The sequence below is a fragment of the Rhinoderma darwinii genome, chromosome 5, assembly GCF_050947455.1.
Source record: "Rhinoderma darwinii isolate aRhiDar2 chromosome 5, aRhiDar2.hap1, whole genome shotgun sequence".
Classification (NCBI taxonomy): Eukaryota; Metazoa; Chordata; class Amphibia; order Anura; family Rhinodermatidae; genus Rhinoderma; species Rhinoderma darwinii.
The window spans coordinates 267185015-267204834 of record NC_134691.1 but is presented as its reverse complement, the minus strand read 5'-3'; the positions used below and the strand labels follow the sequence as shown (position 1 = coordinate 267204834).

The 19820-nt window shown below is 40.1% G+C and overlaps 1 protein-coding gene across 2 annotated transcripts in view; it reads left to right on the top strand.

Moving 5' to 3' along the window:
• The window catches only part of DNAJC13 (DnaJ heat shock protein family (Hsp40) member C13), a 165031-nt gene that overhangs the window by 83417 nt on the left and 61794 nt on the right, over nt 1-19820 (top strand). For both annotated transcript variants that reach the window (XR_012847729.1, XM_075827118.1), the window contains exons 15-22: nt 1231-1386; nt 1585-1641; nt 3341-3462; nt 5164-5239; nt 6481-6576; nt 7990-8133; nt 15068-15150; nt 15561-15714. Coding sequence is in view for 1 of the 2 variants with exons in the window: in XM_075827118.1 (XP_075683233.1) it covers nt 1231-1386; nt 1585-1641; nt 3341-3462; nt 5164-5239; nt 6481-6576; nt 7990-8133; nt 15068-15150; nt 15561-15714 (888 nt within the window). In the remaining variant the exon portion in view is untranslated. The remainder of the gene's footprint in view (nt 1-1230; nt 1387-1584; nt 1642-3340; nt 3463-5163; nt 5240-6480; nt 6577-7989; nt 8134-15067; nt 15151-15560; nt 15715-19820) is intronic.

The following is a 19820-nucleotide window of genomic DNA, read 5'->3' as shown; positions in this document are numbered from 1 at the left end:
TTTATGGTGTGTTTCTAATGTTTCAGCAGCATTAGGCCCCCCAGAAAACAGTATGCTGCTATAAAATCAAATGCAGAATTCCTGGACCAAAAAGCCTCCTTTTATGCCAAGCCCTGGCACATGCCCGCACAGTGAATAAGGCACACATATTTGGTATCCCCATGCACGGGAGAAGTGGAAGAACGTGAAAGGAGATGAATTTTGGCCGTGGTCTATACCGTGTGTGAAAAATACTAGCCTAAACTGACGCATTTGCTAAAAAAGTGCTGATTTTATTTTGTTCCATCTTATTCAAGAAACTTTCAGAAGAAAACTGGACTTGCTAAAAATATGATAAACTCCTTGAAGAAAACCTTGTGGGGTCTACTTGTGTGAATGAAGTCATTTATGGGGTGTTTCTAATGTTTCAGCAGCATTAGGCCCCCCAGAAAACAGTATGCGGCTCTAAAATCAAATGCAAAATTCCTGGACCGAAAAGGCCAAAAAGCCTCCTTTTATGCCAAGCCCTGGCACATGCCCGCACAGCGAATAAGGCACACATATTTGGTATCCCCATGCACGGGAGAAGTGGAAGAATGTGAAAGGAGATGAATTTTGTCCGTGGACTATACCGTGTGTGAAAAATACTAGCCTAAACTGACGCATTTGCTAAATTCTTGCATTTTTTTCCAATTTTGCCCACTTTAGAGAAAAAAATAAAAATGATATATACTGACAAATGCCACTAAAACAAAGCCCTATCTGTCCTTTAAAAAGAGTGTAAAATTCAAAGATGAACTTTATTCACCTACAGAGTTATAGTCATCTAAAGAAGCGCATAGCAAAATTGTGAAATTTGCTCTGGTCATTTAGCTGTAAAACAGCCTAGTCCTTAACCGGTTAATTCTTTTACTTTCATGTATTAATTATGTTCCCCATAACTTGTGGGTTCCTGCTCCCAGTGCCAAAACAACCATAAATTGGATAAGGAATCTTCTCACATTTTGGTGACCGGTATGCTACTGTGAGGTACTTGTTGCTGGACTTTCTCGACCAGGCCTGGTTTTCCTATATAGAAAATATATGGTATATGTAAATAAAGTTGTGGCCCCATGACCTGGTTAACCCTGTTTTTTTGTCATTTGTTCCTTTCTTCTAAGGTGAAAAGAAGTGCCAGAAAATTATCTTTTATTATTGAATGTTGAGATTTTTGAATGAATGTTATAATATTGTGTTTTATTTCTCTTGTAGAATTATGGGTCTGGAGCTTTGGTTATCAGTTCACTCTTGGATTTCCTCACGTTTGCTCTCTGCGCACCATACAGCGAGACAACGGAAGGGCAGCAATTTGATATGCTGCTTGAGATGGTAGCATCAAATGGTCGAACGCTTTTCAAACTCTTTCAGGTATTATGAATTTATAGTTTTATTTTGTTTCTCTTGCATCTAACAATTTTACCATTCTTAAGAGCATATAGTAGATTAAAGTACGGAAAGCGTGTTGTACTGCCTACTAAACACGGGTTATTTTTACATGTATCCAATGTTTTTGGTTTTAGATTTTGATTGTTGGTAAACTGATCTGTTTTTCCGTCTTTATTTTAGCACCCTTCCATGGCTATTGTAAAGGGAGCTGGCTTAGTCATGAAGGCAATCATTGAAGTAAGTCTACCTACTGTATGTTATTATAATGTGTAAATGTTTTGGATTGCTTTAATAACCCAAATTAAATATTTATGGATTTGAATAGTAAAGTAGTAAAACGATTATTTACTAATCTACTGTGTAGTTAGGTTGTTCTCTGGGCAAAACTGATGTGTTATACTTTATTCAGGGCCTGAGGGGATGGTGTATGACAAAAGGATTCACAACATAGAGGTAATCTCTGTGTCATGCACCGCTGCCTCATGCCTTACACTAGGAATAGCTTAGCGTATTCGTTTTACCTACATTGTTCCATTTAAAGAGGCTCTGTTACCACATTATAAGTGGCCTATATTGTACATGATGTGATCGGCGCTGTAATGTAGATTACAGCAGTGTTTTTTATTTAGGAAAACGATCATTTTTGTCGGAGTTATGATCTATATTAGCTTTATGCTAATGAGTTTCTCAATGGACAACTGGGCGTGTTTTACTTTTTGGCCAAGTGGGCGTTGTACAGGGGAGTGTATGACGCTGACCAATCAGTGACCAATCAGTGTCATACACTTCTCTCCATTCATTTACTCTGCACATAGCGATATAGCTATATTGCTATGTGCAGCCACATAAACACACTATAACATTACTGCAATGTCCTGATAATGAATATACATTACCTCCAGCCAGGACGGGATGTGTATTCAGAATCCTGACCACTTCTGTAGCGTCTCTGTGATTTATAGCACAGCACGGCGAGATCTCGCTGTAAATGACCGTTTACAGCGTAATCTCGCGAGACTACGCCTGCTATGCTGTAAATCACAGAGACGCTACAGAAGTGGTCAGGATTCTGAATACACATCCCGTCCTGGCTGGAGGTAATGTATATTCATAGTCAGGACACTGCAGTAATGTTATAGTGTGTTTATGTGGCTGCACATAGCAATATAGCTATATCGCTATGTGCAGAGTAAATGAATGGAGAGAAGTGTATGACGCTGATTGGTCACTGATTGGTCAGCGTCATACACTCCCCTGTACAACGCCCACGTGGCCAAAAAGTAAAACACGCCCAGTTGTCCATTGAGAAACTCATTAGCATAAAGCTAATATAGATCATAACTCCGTCACAAATTATCGATTTCCTAAATAAAAAAACACTGCTGTAATCTACATTACAGCGCCGATCACATCATGTACAATATAGGCCACTTATAATGTGGTGAGAGAGCCTCTTTAAAGGGCTTGTCTTGTCTTGACAACCCCTTGATGGTCCCCAGCTCGGGATTAATCTCTGAAAGCCAAAGCAGAAAGCCTCTCCATCCATGGTTGGCTATTCATTTGATTGGTCTCATGTAATACTACATTTATCCTGTAGCGGATGCTGCAGGGAAAGGAGCCATTGTTGAAATCCTTCCCTGGCTAACGCTTCCTAAATTAATGGTTGGGGGGGGCGCGGAGTGGCATGCAAGATTTCTTTGCTCCTGTCAATGAAGTCCTTGCCTTCATATATGATGGTCAGAACTGGTGGAAAAGTAACACTATTTTAGATTTGGGTTCTTCTGTATCGTCAAAAATGTAACAAAATATTGACGGGTCAAGGTTTAACATAGGGTAGAAATTTGGAACAAATGCCTGCTGGATTTTTTTGGTTCCAAGACAATTCTTCTGGCTCAAACATGTAATTACTGTGATTTATATCCTTTTAATCTTCTAGGAAGCAGACAAAGAAATTGCAACAAAAATGCAGGAACTTTCTCTCAGTGAAGGTGCCTTACCCCGACACTTGCACACAGCTATGTTTACAATAAGTGTCGATCAAAGAATGCTCACAAATAGGTGAGTTTATGGGTTTTTATTTTGTCCGCTTATGTATCATATCAATTCTATGCAAAGCATAGCCTTAAAACAATGGAAATGCCCACAAATTGGCTAATCTAATTACACTGGACAACTCATATGAGCATGTCCGCCAGAGTGTGATCATGTCTCTACTTTTCTATATTGTGGAATGAGTGCAACCCTTATAGGTTACTATGGTCATATTTATTGTCATTGTACTGTTTTTGTTTATAATTTCACTTAACTCCTTAACGCCGAAGGACGGATATATCCGTCCTCAGCAGCTGCTAGTTCGCACAGGAGGACGGATATATCCATCCTGTGATGGCGCGGGTACTGAGACTGTACCCACGCGATCAGCGGCAGGAGCACGGCTGTTATACTCAGCCTGGCTCCTGCTGCAACTGCCGGAATCGAAGCGCGCGCCGATTCCGGCAGTTTAACCCATTAAATGCCGCTGTCAATAGTGACAGCGGCATTTAATGTGTTTGACAGAGGGGGGAGCTCCCTCTGTCACCCGATCGGCGCCCCCGCAAACAAATCGCGGGTCGCCGTCGGGTTTCCATGACAGCCGGGGGTCTAACAAAGACCCCCAGGTCTGCCTTCAGCATCTGCCTGTTAGGCGATGCCAGAGGCATGACCTAACAGGTTGCCTGTCAGTTTTACACTGACAGGCAATAATGCTTTGGTATACTAAGTATACCAAAGCATTATATATGCGATCGGCACATCGCATAGTGAAGACCCCTGGTGGGACTAAAAAAAAAAATGTAAAACAGTTAAAGTTTGTGAAAAAAAAATAAAAATAATTACAGTCAAAGTCAAATAAAACTACTTTTTTGGCCCAAAAAGTGGTTTTATTTAGTAAAAGTGTCAAAACAAATCACACATACACATATATGGTATCCCAGCGTTCGTAACAACTTGACCAATAAAATGAACATATTAATTAAACCGCCGGATGAACGGCGTCCAAAGAAAACGCAAAAAACAACGTCAAAATTCTCTCTTTTCTCCCATTCCCCCCATAAAAAATAAAATAAAAGTAAATCTATAAGTCCTATGTACCCCAAAATAGTACTAATAAAAACTACACATTGTCCCGCAAAAATCAAGCCCACGTACGGCCACATCGACGGAAAAATAAAAACGTTACGGCTCTTGGAATGCGGCGATGCAAAAACAAGTAATTTTTTTCTAAAAGGGTTTTTATTGTGCAAACGTAGGAAAAACATATAAAACCTTTACATATTTGGTATCCCCGTAATCGTGCCGACCCACAGAATAAAGTTAACATGTTATTTACGCTGCGTAGTAAACGGCGTAAACTTATAACGTGAAAATCAATGCTGGAATAGCTGCTTATTTTCAATTCTCTCCTAAAATAAAGTTAATAAAAGTTAATCAATATGTTATAAGCATCTAAAAATGGTCCAATTACAAAATACATCTCGTCCCGCAAAAAAACAAGCCCTTATACGGCTATATAGACGGAATAAAAAAAGAGTTACGACTCTTGGAATGCGATCGTGAAAAAACAAAAAATAATCCTTGGTCATTAACGTGCAAAATGGCCCGGTCATTAAGGGGTTAAAATTACAAAATTCAGCTGTATTTCTGTTGTTTAGGTTAGCTGTTATTTGTTTAAAACAAGAACATTAAAATGTATCTGAAATGTATCTTTTTATTTCTTTCCAGACAGCTGAGTAGACACTTAGTTGGCCTATGGACTGCAGATAACACAACATCTTTACATTTGTTGAAGCGTATTTTGGTATGTAAAAAGGAAAGACTGTTTAGTAATTGTCTACAAAACCAATTTTAAAAAAAAGGGGAACCATACTTTCTAAATTTCCTTAGAACGTATGGTTCCCTCAAAGCCTTTTATCTGCTAACAAGGTTCTGACCTAAATCCAGTTGTTGTTTTTTTTTTTTATTTAAGTGAAGCCATACATTTTTTTTTTAACATAGGCTATATAGTCCACAATTAATAATTGTATATTGTATAATGTGTTTTTGGGTTTTTCAATTATCTTTCTAATTTTGCAGTATAGAAATAAATCTGCAGCCTGGTAACCATCGACAAACAGACTAGCTGAAGTTGAAAGATCTTTTTATGGCTTTTTTTTTTTTTCTTCTTTTCTTCTAATTATGGTTTGTGCGTAAACCAAGGACCGTTCAGGTGATGAGCACGTGATTATTTGATGCCAGTAGGCCCATTAACAAAGTAAAGGGGGCCTGTCTGCTCTCCTGACACGTCTGTTTTTAGTAAAAACTTGTATTCCCAAAGAAATAACAATGCTGGAGCATCTTTTCTTAGAACAATGCACTATTATTCCTCTGTTATTCTTCCTGGGAATTTATTAATAAACTGGGTGTTGCCATTCCCCTTGTCAAAGGGGAGTGTCACTACATAGTCTGAAACTAACAGCACTAATTGAACGTTGTCAGTGTGCAGGGACACACCCCCAACTAGTAACCCCCAATTGTAAATGTATTCATACATTTATAGAAGGAAAAACAGAAGAACAACACAACGCAGAGTTGTAAGAATATATAATCCAGAATGGTTATAGTATGGGAAATTGCAGCTATTTGCTGAAACGGACATATCGGGATAGCTGACTTGTCCTTTAAAGAGAAACTGACGGCTCTACTGACCTGTTTGTTTTAGTAAATACTTGTATTCCCCAATCTTTTCTTAGAACTATTGTGACATTCCTCTGTTATATATCCTGGAAATGTATGAATAAATTGACAACTGAGCATTCCCATTCCCCTTGTCAATATGATATATACTGTCTGACTGTCAGCTATGATTGGCGCTCTGACCGCTATAAAGCTATATTAGGACATTAACAACCGCATGGATTTAAAAAGTGGACGTTGACGCGAAGTATTGTAAACATTTTAAGGGTTTCTGCAGAAAACAAAATGCTTCTAGACTAAACTGACTAGTAAATTCATGATTCCTAGTGTTAAGCTTGTATTAAAATGGTTTGCTTGATCTCCCAGCCCCCAGGTTTGCTGGTGTACCTGGATAGTAAGGATCCTGTTCCAGAAAAAGATATTGACCGAATGCACATCAGGGATAATCTGAAAATTGCTTCTGTAAGTTTTTGTGCATTTTTTTGATTGTATTCTCTGTGCACTCTGGACACAAGTGAGACTACACAGTCTTCCACAAAATATTGTTTGCTAACATGTCACGTTAACAACAGTTTGTTTTAAAACTATAAATCGTTGATCACACCCAAATTTATTGTGCACCCTTTTCTGAGGTTGAAGTGTGCAAAAGCATCCACTGAAGTAATACAATTAATAGCTTTAACCTTATCATACAGCACACGATAAAAGGGTGACCGCACACTGCAAACACCAATGTCACCTATGCCGCTAAATATAAATAAAAATGCATTACTGCTAAATCTACTTACAATAGGGAGGTTCTTAATGCGCATTGTGATCAAATTGTGTGAGCCCACCTGCCACGACAAGGCGTCCTCTATAGGTGGGAACCTTCTCTACCCATACACCCAGAACTGGGACCAAGCCTACAGATATCTGGGGATGGTAGGAACCAGCATGGGAGGAGTGCAAAAAATGGAGGCAGTCACTAACCCCACATATATGAATCAGATAAACAACAATAAAGTTTGAACAGCACATTCCAGCAAAATGAAACAAAACGTGTATGCAGGTGCAAGAACGCCAGTGACTGAAAATATATACAGCACACAAGAAAATGGCGACCGCACACTGCAAACACCAATGTCACCTAGGCCACTTTAACCTTATCATAGTTATCAAGAGTTATTTCCATAATACAAAGCTAGTATATGACATCACCTTGCGATCAGTAGGGGTCCAACTGTCTGGACCCCCACCGATCCTGATAATGAAGAAGTCGCAGCGTTAATTTAGCAATGCGTCCCCTTTTGTGTTTTTTTTCTGCACAGCAATGCTCATAGCCACTGGCTATGCAGAGAACTGCTGCACAGCGTGGGGCCAGGAGTGCTTATGTGTAGGGGCCGCAGCGCTAAAGCTCCTTCAATCTCTGGAGCATTGGGGATCCCAGCAGCCAGGCCCTTACAGATCACAAAGTGATGGCTTTGTGTGATGGGAATAACTCTGTAAGGATTTTTGGATTAAATATCTATGAATAATTAATATAAAAAAAACAAAAAAATATCTATGAATAATTGATTGTCAGCCAGCAGCTTTCAATCAAGATCACTAAAATAAAAAAATGACTTGAGAAATGGGCCTCGTGTTATCGTTCCACTCCAGAAGAAATTGGTGCTCTGTGTTATGTCTATTGCAGGGCCTGAATGGGGAATGCAGATCCTCTATCTTTGGTGTTCTTTGAGTCTGAGTTGTGCACCTCCCTCACCAGGCATAACCGTGTATCAGTTTTTTCCTGGAGTGTTCCTACAATTGCTAGCCACGTACTTCCAAAACCAGTTGCTACATTACTTACAGGGTTTTATATATTACCTACTATTTTTTTTCCCTTTAAAACAGGATCAATATGGCAAATTTAACAAAGTTCCAGAATGGCAAAGGTTGGCCGGCAAAGCTGCTAAAGAAGTTGAAAAATTTGCCAAGGATAAAGTTGATTTGGTTTTATTGCACTGGAGGGATAGGATGGGAATTGCACAGAAAGATGTAAGTATACAGTATAAATGAGAATGTTTTTGTATTTTTTCAATTTTGCATATATATATATATATATAATCTCTATCTTAGTGTTTGGAATAAAACTGAAATATATTGCTACTGGTGGAAAATAAGACCAGAGTCACTGTCTCCTCTTCTTTTTTTTCCTTATATTCACATCCTTTCTCATTGCCTTTTTTGTTCAACCAACCTCTCTCTCTCTCTCTCTCTCTCTCTCTCTCTCTTTCTCTTTGTGACCCACACACTTTTCCTTCCATTTGTTTTTTTTCTCTTTTTTTTTTTTCTTTTATGCCAATCGTTTTTTTTTTTTTTAGTCAGACAAAGGGGGTGTGGCTTTCAAGTGATTTACCAAAGTCTTCCTCCAGTTTGTGGCTGTAAGGGCCTGTTCACATCAGCGCTGCCCTTCCATCGAGCGGTTCCGTCTGAGGTCTCCGTCAGATTAACCCCTCAACGGAAAGGTAAACGGAAATCTTCGCTTCCGTTTCCCTCACCATTGATCTCCATGGTGACGGAAACGTTGTTAATGGTTCCCGTTGGTCACCGTTGTGACAGGGTTCCGTTGTTTTTACTGAATCAACAGCGCAGTCGCAGTTTGCCTTTCCGTTGAGGGGTAACCTGACGGAAACCTCAGACAGAACCCCTCAGCGGAAGGGCAACGCTGATGTGAACAGGCCCTTATATATTCCCTTACAGGATTGTGTCGCAATAGAATTTTACTCCTGGTGTACCACTAAGTTGCTTTTCTATAGTAAGTGACACAAAAGCTTAAAAATTTTAATGTGCGTTATTCATTAGGGACTTTGGACTCCCTCATTAATTATTAGAATGGGAAACATCTATTATTTATCATATATCGATTGATGGATAAGGGCATGTTCACGCGGCTTGTTTTCTGGCGTATTTCGACGCGTAAAATGCTTGTATTACTCTCTGAAATACACTTTGAAAACGCCTGCAAACAGCCTTCCATTGTTTTCAACGTTTCCCATTGACAATGGCAAAAAAGATTAGAAAATACACTTAAAAAAAGCTTTAAATTCTGCTCCAAAAACACCTGGTTTTCAGTCTGATTTATCTTAAAATCAGCCTCGTATTTTTCTACCTGAAAATAAGCCATTCGAACATGCCCTGAAAAGAACAGCTATTTTTATTGGTTATAACGTAGAGTCCATCGGTTCATGGTATGCCTAATTATATTTTAGTCCAAAAATGTTTTAATAAGTGTTTTATTTAATCGAAGGCTACAACTTGAATGACAGATTAATTTTTGACCAAATTAATATTTAAAGGGGTATTCCGGAACTAAAAAATTACATTTATTTAAATAAAACAATGAAAAAGATATAACTTTCCAATGTACTTACGTTTCATCAGATGGCTGTAGCGTCGTATATCCTCCTCCGTCGCCGTCCCCTTAGCAATGCAAAATCTGCACTTCCTGTGCAGACCCGTCCATTTGGTCTTCTGCCTTGCTTCCGGTTTCCGGCTTTCACACTGTACGGTTACGTCATCAAAAATGACGTAACCGTACCACGTGCTTCTTTATTGAATTAGAGCATGCGTGGTGAACACACTCCACCGCGCATGCTCTGTGAAATTATGTGGCTGCGTCTTCAGCGGCCGTGTATATTACACTGCGCATGCGCAAGGTTGAAGGTGTGTAGCGGTGTGTATACGAAGTTGCAGGAATAACGGCCGTTTCGGCCGTCTTCCCGACAGGTGCAGGAGCTGTGACAGCTGCTGTCTCGTACAGCAGCTGCCGCAGCTCCTACAGCGGGGACCGATCGCTGTGTCCCCGCTGTCTAACCCCTTAAAAGCCGCGTTCTATAGAGATCGCGGGTTTTTAGGGGTTAAGTTACCATCGCCGGCCTGCTACACGATAGCGGCCGGCGATGGTTACTATGGCAACCGGACACCAAACAAAGGCGTCCGGCTATGCCATCGACGGAAGCCTAGTGGGTCCTGACAAAGTCAGGACCCACTATGCTTGCTGTCAGTGAATAGCTGACAGTTCTAATACACTGCACTACGGATGTAGTGCAGTGTATTAGAATAGCGATCAGGGCCTCCTGCCCTCAAGTCCCCTAGTGGGACAAAGTAATAAAGTAAAAAAAAAAGTTAAAAAAGATGTGTAAAAATAAGAAATTAAAAGTTAAAAAAATCCCCCTTTTTTTCCCTTATCAGTCCTTTTTTATTAATAAAAATATATAAATAAACGATACATAATTGGTATCGCCGCGTCCGTAACGGCCTGAACTACAAAATTATTTCGTTATTTATCCCGCGCGGTGAACGCCGTAAAAGAAAATAATAATATACCGTACCAAAATCACAATTGTTTGGTCACTTCACCTCCCAAAAAATGTATTAAAAATAGATCAAAAAGTTGCATTTACCGAAAAATGTTACTGATCGAAACTACAGTTCGTTACGCAAAAAATAAGTCCTTGCACGGCTTTATTGATGGAAAAATTATAAAGTTCTGGCTCTTAGAATAAGGTAACAAAAAGTGAATGATTGTTTACAAAACGTATTTTATTGTGCAAACGCCATAAGACATAAAAAAACTATAAACATCTGGTGTCACCGTAAGGCCGAGTTTACACGAGCGTGTGCGTTTTGTGCAAGCAAAAAGAGCGGCGTTTTGCGTGCGCAAAAAGCACTTAACAGCTCCGTGTGTCAGCCCTTTATGATGCGCGGCTGCGTGCTTTTCGCGCAGCCGCCATCATTATGACACTCCGTTTGGATGTTTGTAAACAGAAAAGAACGTGGTGCTTTTCTGTTTTCATTCATCCTTTACAGTGCTGTTGCGTGAATCACGCGCGTCCCACGGAATTGCTTCCGTGCGACATGCGTGGTTTTCACACACCCATTGACTTCAATGGGTGCGTGATGCGCGAACAGCGCACAAATATAGGACGTCGTGCGTTTCACGCAGCGGACATACGCTGCGTGAAAATCACGTACCTGTCTGCACGGCCCCATAGAGTAACATAGGTCCCTGCGACGCGCGTTGCAAAAACGTATAATACGCTCGTGTAAATGAGCCCTAATCGTATCGCCCCATAGAATAAAGTGAATATGTCATTTATAGCGCACGGTGAACGCTGTAACAAAAATAGAATTAAAAAACAATAGAATTGCTGTTTTTTAGTCACCACGCCACTTAAAAATAGAATAAAAACTGATCAAAAAGCCGCATGCACCCCAAGAAAACTACAATGTATTCCTCAAGTGGTCTAGTTTCCAAAATGGGATCACCTTTTGGGGGTTTCCACTATTTTGGTACCACAAGACCTATTCAAACCGGACATGGTGCCTAATAAAAAGGCGGCCTCAAAATCCACTGGGTGCTCCTTTGCTTCTGAGGCCGGTGCTTCAGTCCATTACCGCCCGAGGGCCACATGTGGGATATTTCTACTGCAGAATCTGGACAATAAGTATTGAGTTGCGTTTCTCTGGTAAAACATTTTGTGCATAAACTTTCTAAATGCTGTTGTGAATACTTTGAGGGGTCTAGTTTCTAAAATGTCGTGTTTCATAGGGGTGTCTAATATATAGGCCCCTCAAAGCCACTTCAGAACTGAACTGGAAGCCCAAAAAAAATAATTAGGCAATACTTCGCTTCTATACGAACTAGTTAGCGATTCACAGTGTGATGAAGTAAGGGGAAGCAGCGCTTATACGAGCGGTGCACCCCCTTCAAACAGCCGATGACTTTTCAGTTCACAGGTAGCAGAGTTACATGATGGGGAATTTGTTTTCCTGTTGTGTAACTCTGCTACCTGTCAATGGAAAAATCAGCTGCCAGAGTGAAAAATGTTTCCACACAGAGGAGTACCGCAAAGAAACACCTGGGAATCAGACATGATGGACTAACATTTTTCCCTGTGGTGGATGACTTTTCAGTTGACAGGTAGCAGAGTTACATGAAGGGGAATTATTTTTCATCGATGGCTAGTTAGGAGCGCTGCTTCCCTTTAGTTTTTTCTTGCTCACTGTGAATCTCCGACACAGGATGCAGCGGCGATCCACAGGTATTGCTCCTTTTATCCCAATTCACATGTTAGAATTCAATTTTTTTTATTTTATATATATATATATATATATATATATATATATAAAATACAGTATTTAAAACTAAGACTGTATAAACAGTTAATATACATTTAGAAAACTTATAATTATAAAGACCAAACTTTACGTATCATCATATAGGGTCAGTGTTGTTTAAAAACGCAGATATCCAGTGATTTCAGCTTGTGCTAGCAGTAATAGAATGAGAGCACCAAAATGAAGACTGGGATTGCAGAAGTTAGTAGAGCTGGGTGTAGTAGGCGGAGCAAGTGCACTGCTGCATGCACATTGCATGCTGGGACTAGAGCAGTGCATGCAGGGAGGAGAAACACAGGAAGAGAAGAGGAATGAACTTACTGAGCAAAACAAACCTCTCCAGGTAAACAATAGGGAGTAATGTTACTAAAACCATTTATTATCAAGAAAAAGCTAGACAGAGTGCACTAATATCTTAATAGAGGAACATTGCATTGATTTAAAAAATAAAAAAAAGTATTGGAAAACCCCTTTAAACACCGGTCGTTCCCATTTACCAATTATCTATAAATGTAGAATTGAAACTGCACAAATGAATAGTATGTAAACTAGTCCAATCATTCAGTCTGTATTGTTATTTCTTATTGACCTTATGTTGCTTCAGTTGCTATTAAATTTAAAGGGAAAATTCACCTTCAAACATCTTCTAACATGTTACTGAGATGTCAGAACACATCATTGGTGGGGGTGAGCGCCCTGAGACCTGCGACCTGCACCAATGGCTAGAAAGAAGCAGTCAATGGGAATTTTCTGACTACAAATCCATAGATCTTAGTCTGATGAAATCGTAGACCCCCACTGACAATGTAATTCGACGTGCCTCAGTTTCAAGGGTAATATTCCCTTTAAAAACTTGTGTTGTATGACTTGAGTAAGATATACGTGGCTGTTTAGGGTGCTGTCAACACCAGGTTGTTCTCTAAATCTCTCTTTCCCTTGTTTTTATTATCCCTACTTTCCTTATCAGGACAGAAATAATATGGTGAGTCTGAATTGTCTTCTCTGTGTTCGTACGGCTTGTCTCTTTATGGCTCTGTTCATTGTTTTTTCTTATTGGAAATATGAGCGGATGTAATCTGTTTACTGTAAGTGGTGAGGGGTATAAAGCGGTGTTGGGTTTTCAGATTTCCGATCAGCCAAGTCTGAATGTGATATGACTATGTTGACATATTATTATGCACGTACTTTATCTAAGGAATGTTTTTGTTTTTTTAAATATTTGCATGCATTGCTTGCATCCCCGTATTATTTGGAGTCGTCTGTGGGCTTGCCTGCCTTCTTAACTTTTTGTCTGTTTCCACTTTTAACTAATTTAAGACATACAATTTAGGCTGTATTCACACAGCCTTTAGAGACTCCATTCACAGCCCCAATCTGCAGTCCCCGGTGATTTTGACGGAAGAATAGCGATGCCTGCAGCGCTATTCTCCCAGTCAAAACTCTGGAAACCGATGTAAAATTCAATGTGCCCATTCCTTCTTTCCCTCCGGCAACTTCCGTTTGCACTAAATAGTCAGCTGGTCCCACCGAAATCAGTGGGTTTGGCTGACTTTCATCTGTTGTGTATGGGCATCTTTAGACTCTACAGTAATCTCATGAAGTTAACTGAATGTAGTGGAGTACAGAGCATTGTAATATAGAAACTAAGCTTTACTGTCCATCAAGAAATGGTAATGCAGCTCTGGACTAAAATACAGGTTGTAACTCCGGACCAGAACGCTTTCAGTAGTGCAATATGTTTACAAAGTCATTCTACACTCCTGTATTCTCATATATATTTTTATTGGGTATCGTTCTGGACGTAATATGAAAAACAGTTGATTCTGTTGCACAACTGCTGTAAGCTTTGTGGTAGTAGTTTGGTGGGGTTATTAAAGGGACATGAAATCTAGAATAAAGAAAAATATACAGAAAACAAATGCATTCCTACTTGTCAGCTGGCATAATTTTATGATCTTGTCTTCCGAATACCTTTCGTTTGGGGATGAACTGAGCATAGTGCTTCGTTAAAGGGGGTGGTGCTTTGCCTGCCTGGTCTCCCATTGCAGATATAGCACTGTGGAGGGATTCTGTTGCAGCAAGCTGCCTCCCAGCCAGAGCTTCATCTCCTCTAAATCAAAGGCATATATGCCTACTGGTACACACGTAGAAAATGTACCTTTTTCACCATTTGGAATGCCATATAGGACAGAAAATACAAAGAACCTCACAAAAGTGTTGCCAGTATTTTTTTTTTTTTAAAAAACACAATTTTAGCGTCCCTATAATAAGTCAGCAATCTCTAGTCTTATGTAGATGCCTTGCACCCTCATGCTTCTTTCACGTGGCTGTCATAATTTTTTTTCACATATATTCAGTTCGTTTTAAATACTAATATTGTAACACTATTTGTTTTGTATGCAATCCAGAAATAATTGAACCTTATGAATCATGTCCGTCTCCTATAAACCATTTAGGCCTAGATTACATCTGTGTTGGAGGCTTCATCTGCGCTGCTGTTTCCAATAAAACCACGGACACCCCGACGGAAACCCGACAGAACCCAGTAAATTCAGTGGTATCCGTGGTGAAACGGAACTGCTGTGTCCAATATTTTCGTTGTTTTGCTCCTATGACGGAGCAGAGCAACGGAAATACCAAACGCGGATGTGAACATAGCCTAAGAAGCCCGTTTTTTTTTATTCTAAATGACATTTGGTAAAGAACTGTAAGTTTTGATAAACACTCATTGATATGTGAAGAACCCTTTAAGTGGCATAAACACGCTAGCTGAACGAATTTGAGATAAGTATTTGTTTTATATTTTCAGAATATAAACCAAAAACCTGTCATCCTTCGTAAAAGGCGGCAACGGATAAAAATAGAGGCCAATTGGGATCTTTTTTACTACAGGTGAAAAACAAAATCTCTCAAATGTTTGAATTTTGCTTTTGTCTATAAATGTAACACCACACATACATATATTTAATGAGTTTTGTGTCTGCATTTTTTATTTGTTTCATTATTTTGGATTCTTTATATACATTGAAATTTCTTTCACATACAAGAGGGAATGATTGATTTCAGATAAGAAACAGAAAGCTACAATATGAGATTGCATATAAAAACTCACTTCTTGAATCTTTATTTGAATTCTACCAATACATGTCCTCTGCCCCCTTTAAGAATGGAACTAAATTGTAGAATGAGGCAGTGGAACACATACTTAAACTAAACCAGTTTAACTTTAATACTATCATCGGTGACTGCAGATTCTCCCATGTGGTAACAATTCATATCTGTATCGCTTGTATTTCTTTAAGATTTCACCAGGATCATGCTCGATCCAACTTGATCTGGAACTTTAAAACAAGGGAGGAGTTAAGAGACACACTCGAAGGTGAAATGAGAGCATTTAATGTTGATCGGGAACTTGGAAGCTCAACAGTGATATCATGGAATTATCAGGAGTTTGAGGTATTCCTACATCCCTCCTAAGTTCTTCTCCCATTGAGGCACTATCTTTTTCTTGCATTCATCATGTACTTGGTTTTTATATAATTTGTATAAACCTAAAATGCATCAAATACTTGAAAAGAGAACACTGGAAAGAAATGTGAACTTTTTCAAATGCAAAATGGTATGACTAGGTCCACATCACTTTTAGAATTGTTATTTTTTTAATTACTAAACAAAAAGATATAAAAATCTATACTGCAAAACATTATGAAAGGGTATGCTGGATCTCTAAAAAAAACGATGTAGTTGGCATATTCAGGAAAACAGCAGCACAGCCACCAAAAAAATTCTTCAGTGTGAAAGGACAACTCCCCAAACATGGGTGATGCACGCAGCAAAGAATCCCAGGTCCAAGGGAGACAATCCATATGCAATCGTAGAAAGGAACTGCAGCACTCAAGATAATCCAAAGAAGTGTATTTGATTTATTTACCAAGCATAAAAACACTTGCAACGTTTCAACCCATGAATGGGTCTTTATCAAGCATATGCAGTTGGCATCCATTGGCAGATTTGCTTTTTTCTTTTGTTTGGATTCGTCTGCCATTAAATTCCATTCTAGAAAAAACGTACACCTCAAAAATGTTTTGTTAGCATTGGAATTTACGCTACTATTTAAGACAACACACACGCTCACACATACGCACACGGATACTTTGAATACTTTTGAATCTGTTTTTTAGGTACCAAAAATTTTCTAAAAGCATAGTAAAAAGGTGTGTGCAAAGGGCCTAATTGTAGACCTGACTAAACTCAAAACCTAAACATTCAATCTTGACTTCAGTTAACACCATTGCCCCACCTTGTCATACTCAAGATGAGGTATGGGGAGTTGTTTGGTAGGGTCCTCACAATAGACATCTGGTGGTCACTCGCACCTATTTTTTTCCCTGGCCAGTAATATAAGGGCTCTGCAGCTTCAAAGAAATCCTTTTTTGACCCCTTGAACATTTATTTATTATTTAGGAAAGAAAACCACCAGTGACCAGTGTAAGGACCCTGGCAAATGATTTCTCCTATCTGTTTTTTGAACCTCTGTTAAGTTGACATTGGATGGAGGAGTCAACTGTAGTCATTTTCTGTATTTTAGTGGAGTTCAAGGATAACTAAACGTTTAACAAACTTCTGACATGTCAGAAGTTTTGATTGGTGGGGTCCAAGCACTGAGACCCCCACCAATCGCTAAAACGAAGAGGCAGAAGCGCTCGTGTGAGCTCTTAGCTGCTTCGTTTCTGTTCAGCTTTTTCCGGAAAGCCGATGTAGTGGAGTATGGGCTCATAGACTTTCTATTGAGTCCCTACTCGGCTACATTGATTTCCAGAAAAAGACGAATAGAAACGAAGCGGCTAAGCACTCACACGAGCGCTTTTTAACGATTGGTGGAGGTCTCCGTGCATGGACCCCCACCAATCAAAACTTATGACATGTCAGAAGTTTGTTAAACGTTTAGTTAAACTTTAAGCTATTTAACTACTTGATTGTTAAAGTGTAACCCTCGTTTCATTTTTGTTTTCCATACAAATCAATACTACAAGTGAATATAAGAAACTTATAGTGGGAATGGCTGGGAAAGGTGCTGGATAAGATGAATGTCCAGGGAACCTTTTGGATCTTCTTGAAAGGTGTCTACAATAATCCCCAAGCTCGCATTTATACCTCAGGATTTCTGTCGGCTCCCTTTCACTTGCATAAAGAGACCCATCAGGGATGTCCCCTGTCGCCACTATTATTTAATCTAGCACTGGAACCTATAGCTAGATTTCTGGAGGAGTCAGCAGTGTTCAGAGGTATTCAGGTGGGGTCTCTGGCAGTTAAGTTAGCCCTGTTTGCTGACGACGTTATACTTTTTATGTCAAATCCTCAAGAGCATTTACTGCCGGTCTCTCATTTTTTACAGGACTTTGGGCAATGCTCGGGATACAAAGTCAACATAGCTAAAAGCGAACTGCTGGAGTTGGGCAAACCGTTACCTAAGACCTATTGGCAATCTTTGGGATGTGGGATATCTCCGGTCAAGCACTGCATTACTTATCTAGGCATTCAGATAGGGAAGGTGCCTGAAACTCTGTATGGCCTGAATTATCCACCGCTATTTAAAAAAATACAGGCAGAACTCACCAGATGGTGTCAGTTGCCGTTATCCCTTTTGGGGAGGTGTCACTTGATTAAGATGGTTAGTTTCCCCAGACTGCTATATCCCTTTCAAACACTCCCGCTCTTACTGAAACATGTGGATGTCTCCAAACTGACTTCATTCACAAAATTTATATGGGCAGGAAAGAGGCCTCGCATTGCACTCACTAAGCTCATGATAGGCAAGCATGAGGGGGGCTGAAGTTTCCAAATATCAGGGGTTTTAACGTGGTATGTCTCTTTCGTCATGTAGTGGATTGGCTCCACGAAACGAGCCATTATTCCAACTTAGATCTGGGAAGGGCGTATGCCTCACCCTGGAACCTGATAGCCTTGTTGCACTGTAGAGTTTCTTCTCTTCCGTGCCGTCTCAAAACCTGCATTGTACTGAGAGATACAGTCCTAGCCTGGAAAGCGGTTCGTAAATCCTTCGACCTGCCTCACCTGCTCTCTAAACATATGCCGTTGTGTGGACACCCGGAATTCCTACCGGGAGTAGACAGTGGGGATAGATTCGCCTCTTGGGGGGATGCAGGTATTAATAACGCAGGGGACCTTATGTATATAGAGGAAAGGAGATGGTTAACCGGGGCGGAAATCACCGCTAAACTCAGACCCTTAGAGGGTAATGTTAATTTTTTACAAGTTCTTCAGGTGCGCTCATTTTGCACCTCTAGGCTCAGGGATTTGAATAAGGAAGCCACCACTCATACTCTAGATGAGGTCATAGGCCCAATGACTCTTCGGGCGTCTATTTCAAGGTTGTATAGAGCACTTGGGGATTGTTTTGTCTGCCCGCGACCACGGGATATGTCCAAAGTCTGGGAATGATGGACTCAAGATCCAGGTATAGGAGAGATCATATTGGGTTGGGAGACGGTACGGAGGAGTATCGTGAACGAGAGCTGGAGGGAAACCTATTTTAAATTAATGCATTCGGCTATATATGGCTTCAATATTTTGCCTTCACAGTCCTTTCCCGATCGCATTACGTGTTCTCACAAATGTCACACCCCCCTGACGAATTTGTGGCATGGAGTATGGGGTTGTGCTCACACTAAACGATATTGGGTGATGGTACACAACTATATTTTGGATCATTGGAAGGCGAAACTTCCAATGACACCTCAAGCGCTGCTGTTCCATCAGGGGCGATCGACGGAGGAAGAGTGTGCTTGAGGGTTCAGATCTCCTCCCTCTTTGGTACACACGATTTTACTGGTGGCCTTGAGATGCCTTCTAAGTAAATGGCTGGAAACTGACACGCCGGGGCTAGACCTGATAGTGTCCCGTTTGAAACAGTTGTTAGCTCTTGAGCGGGTGGAGGTGGAAAGACGGAAAGAAACGGGAGCCAAGAAGTTATTCGCTAAATGGCAAATATTTATAGAATTGCAATGCACAGCGGCCGAGGTGGTGGAAATTGTTACGCCTTTCAGGCACACAGCGTGGTATCATACGCAGCTTCTGGCAGGCACTTTAGGAGGCTTGCAACTTCAGTCTAGTTAGGGGATAGATGGGACGTAGCTACTCATTGATGACCTAAGTCGTGTTCAGGGAAAGGGGGAAGTCATGTTTTTTCAGTTGATATGAGGATCGAAACTTATGCCATGATTGTATGTTATGCTATGTTAGTTTAATGTTATTTTGTTGGCCGTTGTGTGCTGTCCATTTATAACGCAACCTTTCTGTGAAATGTTTATAAGAAAATGTGAAAACTGTTAATAAAAAATGTTTTAAAAAAGAAACACTGATAAATGGGGAAAGTAACTTTTATCTAATTAAATATATTACATACTCCTTTCCTCCCCCCTCTGTTTTCATAACTATTCACTTACTCTGAATTTACTCATAAAATCTGTATTCAGTGGATTCAGGGAGGAGTCTATTGAGGGGGAGGGGGAGCAGGAGGGAAGAGCAGCTGCAGAGTGAGA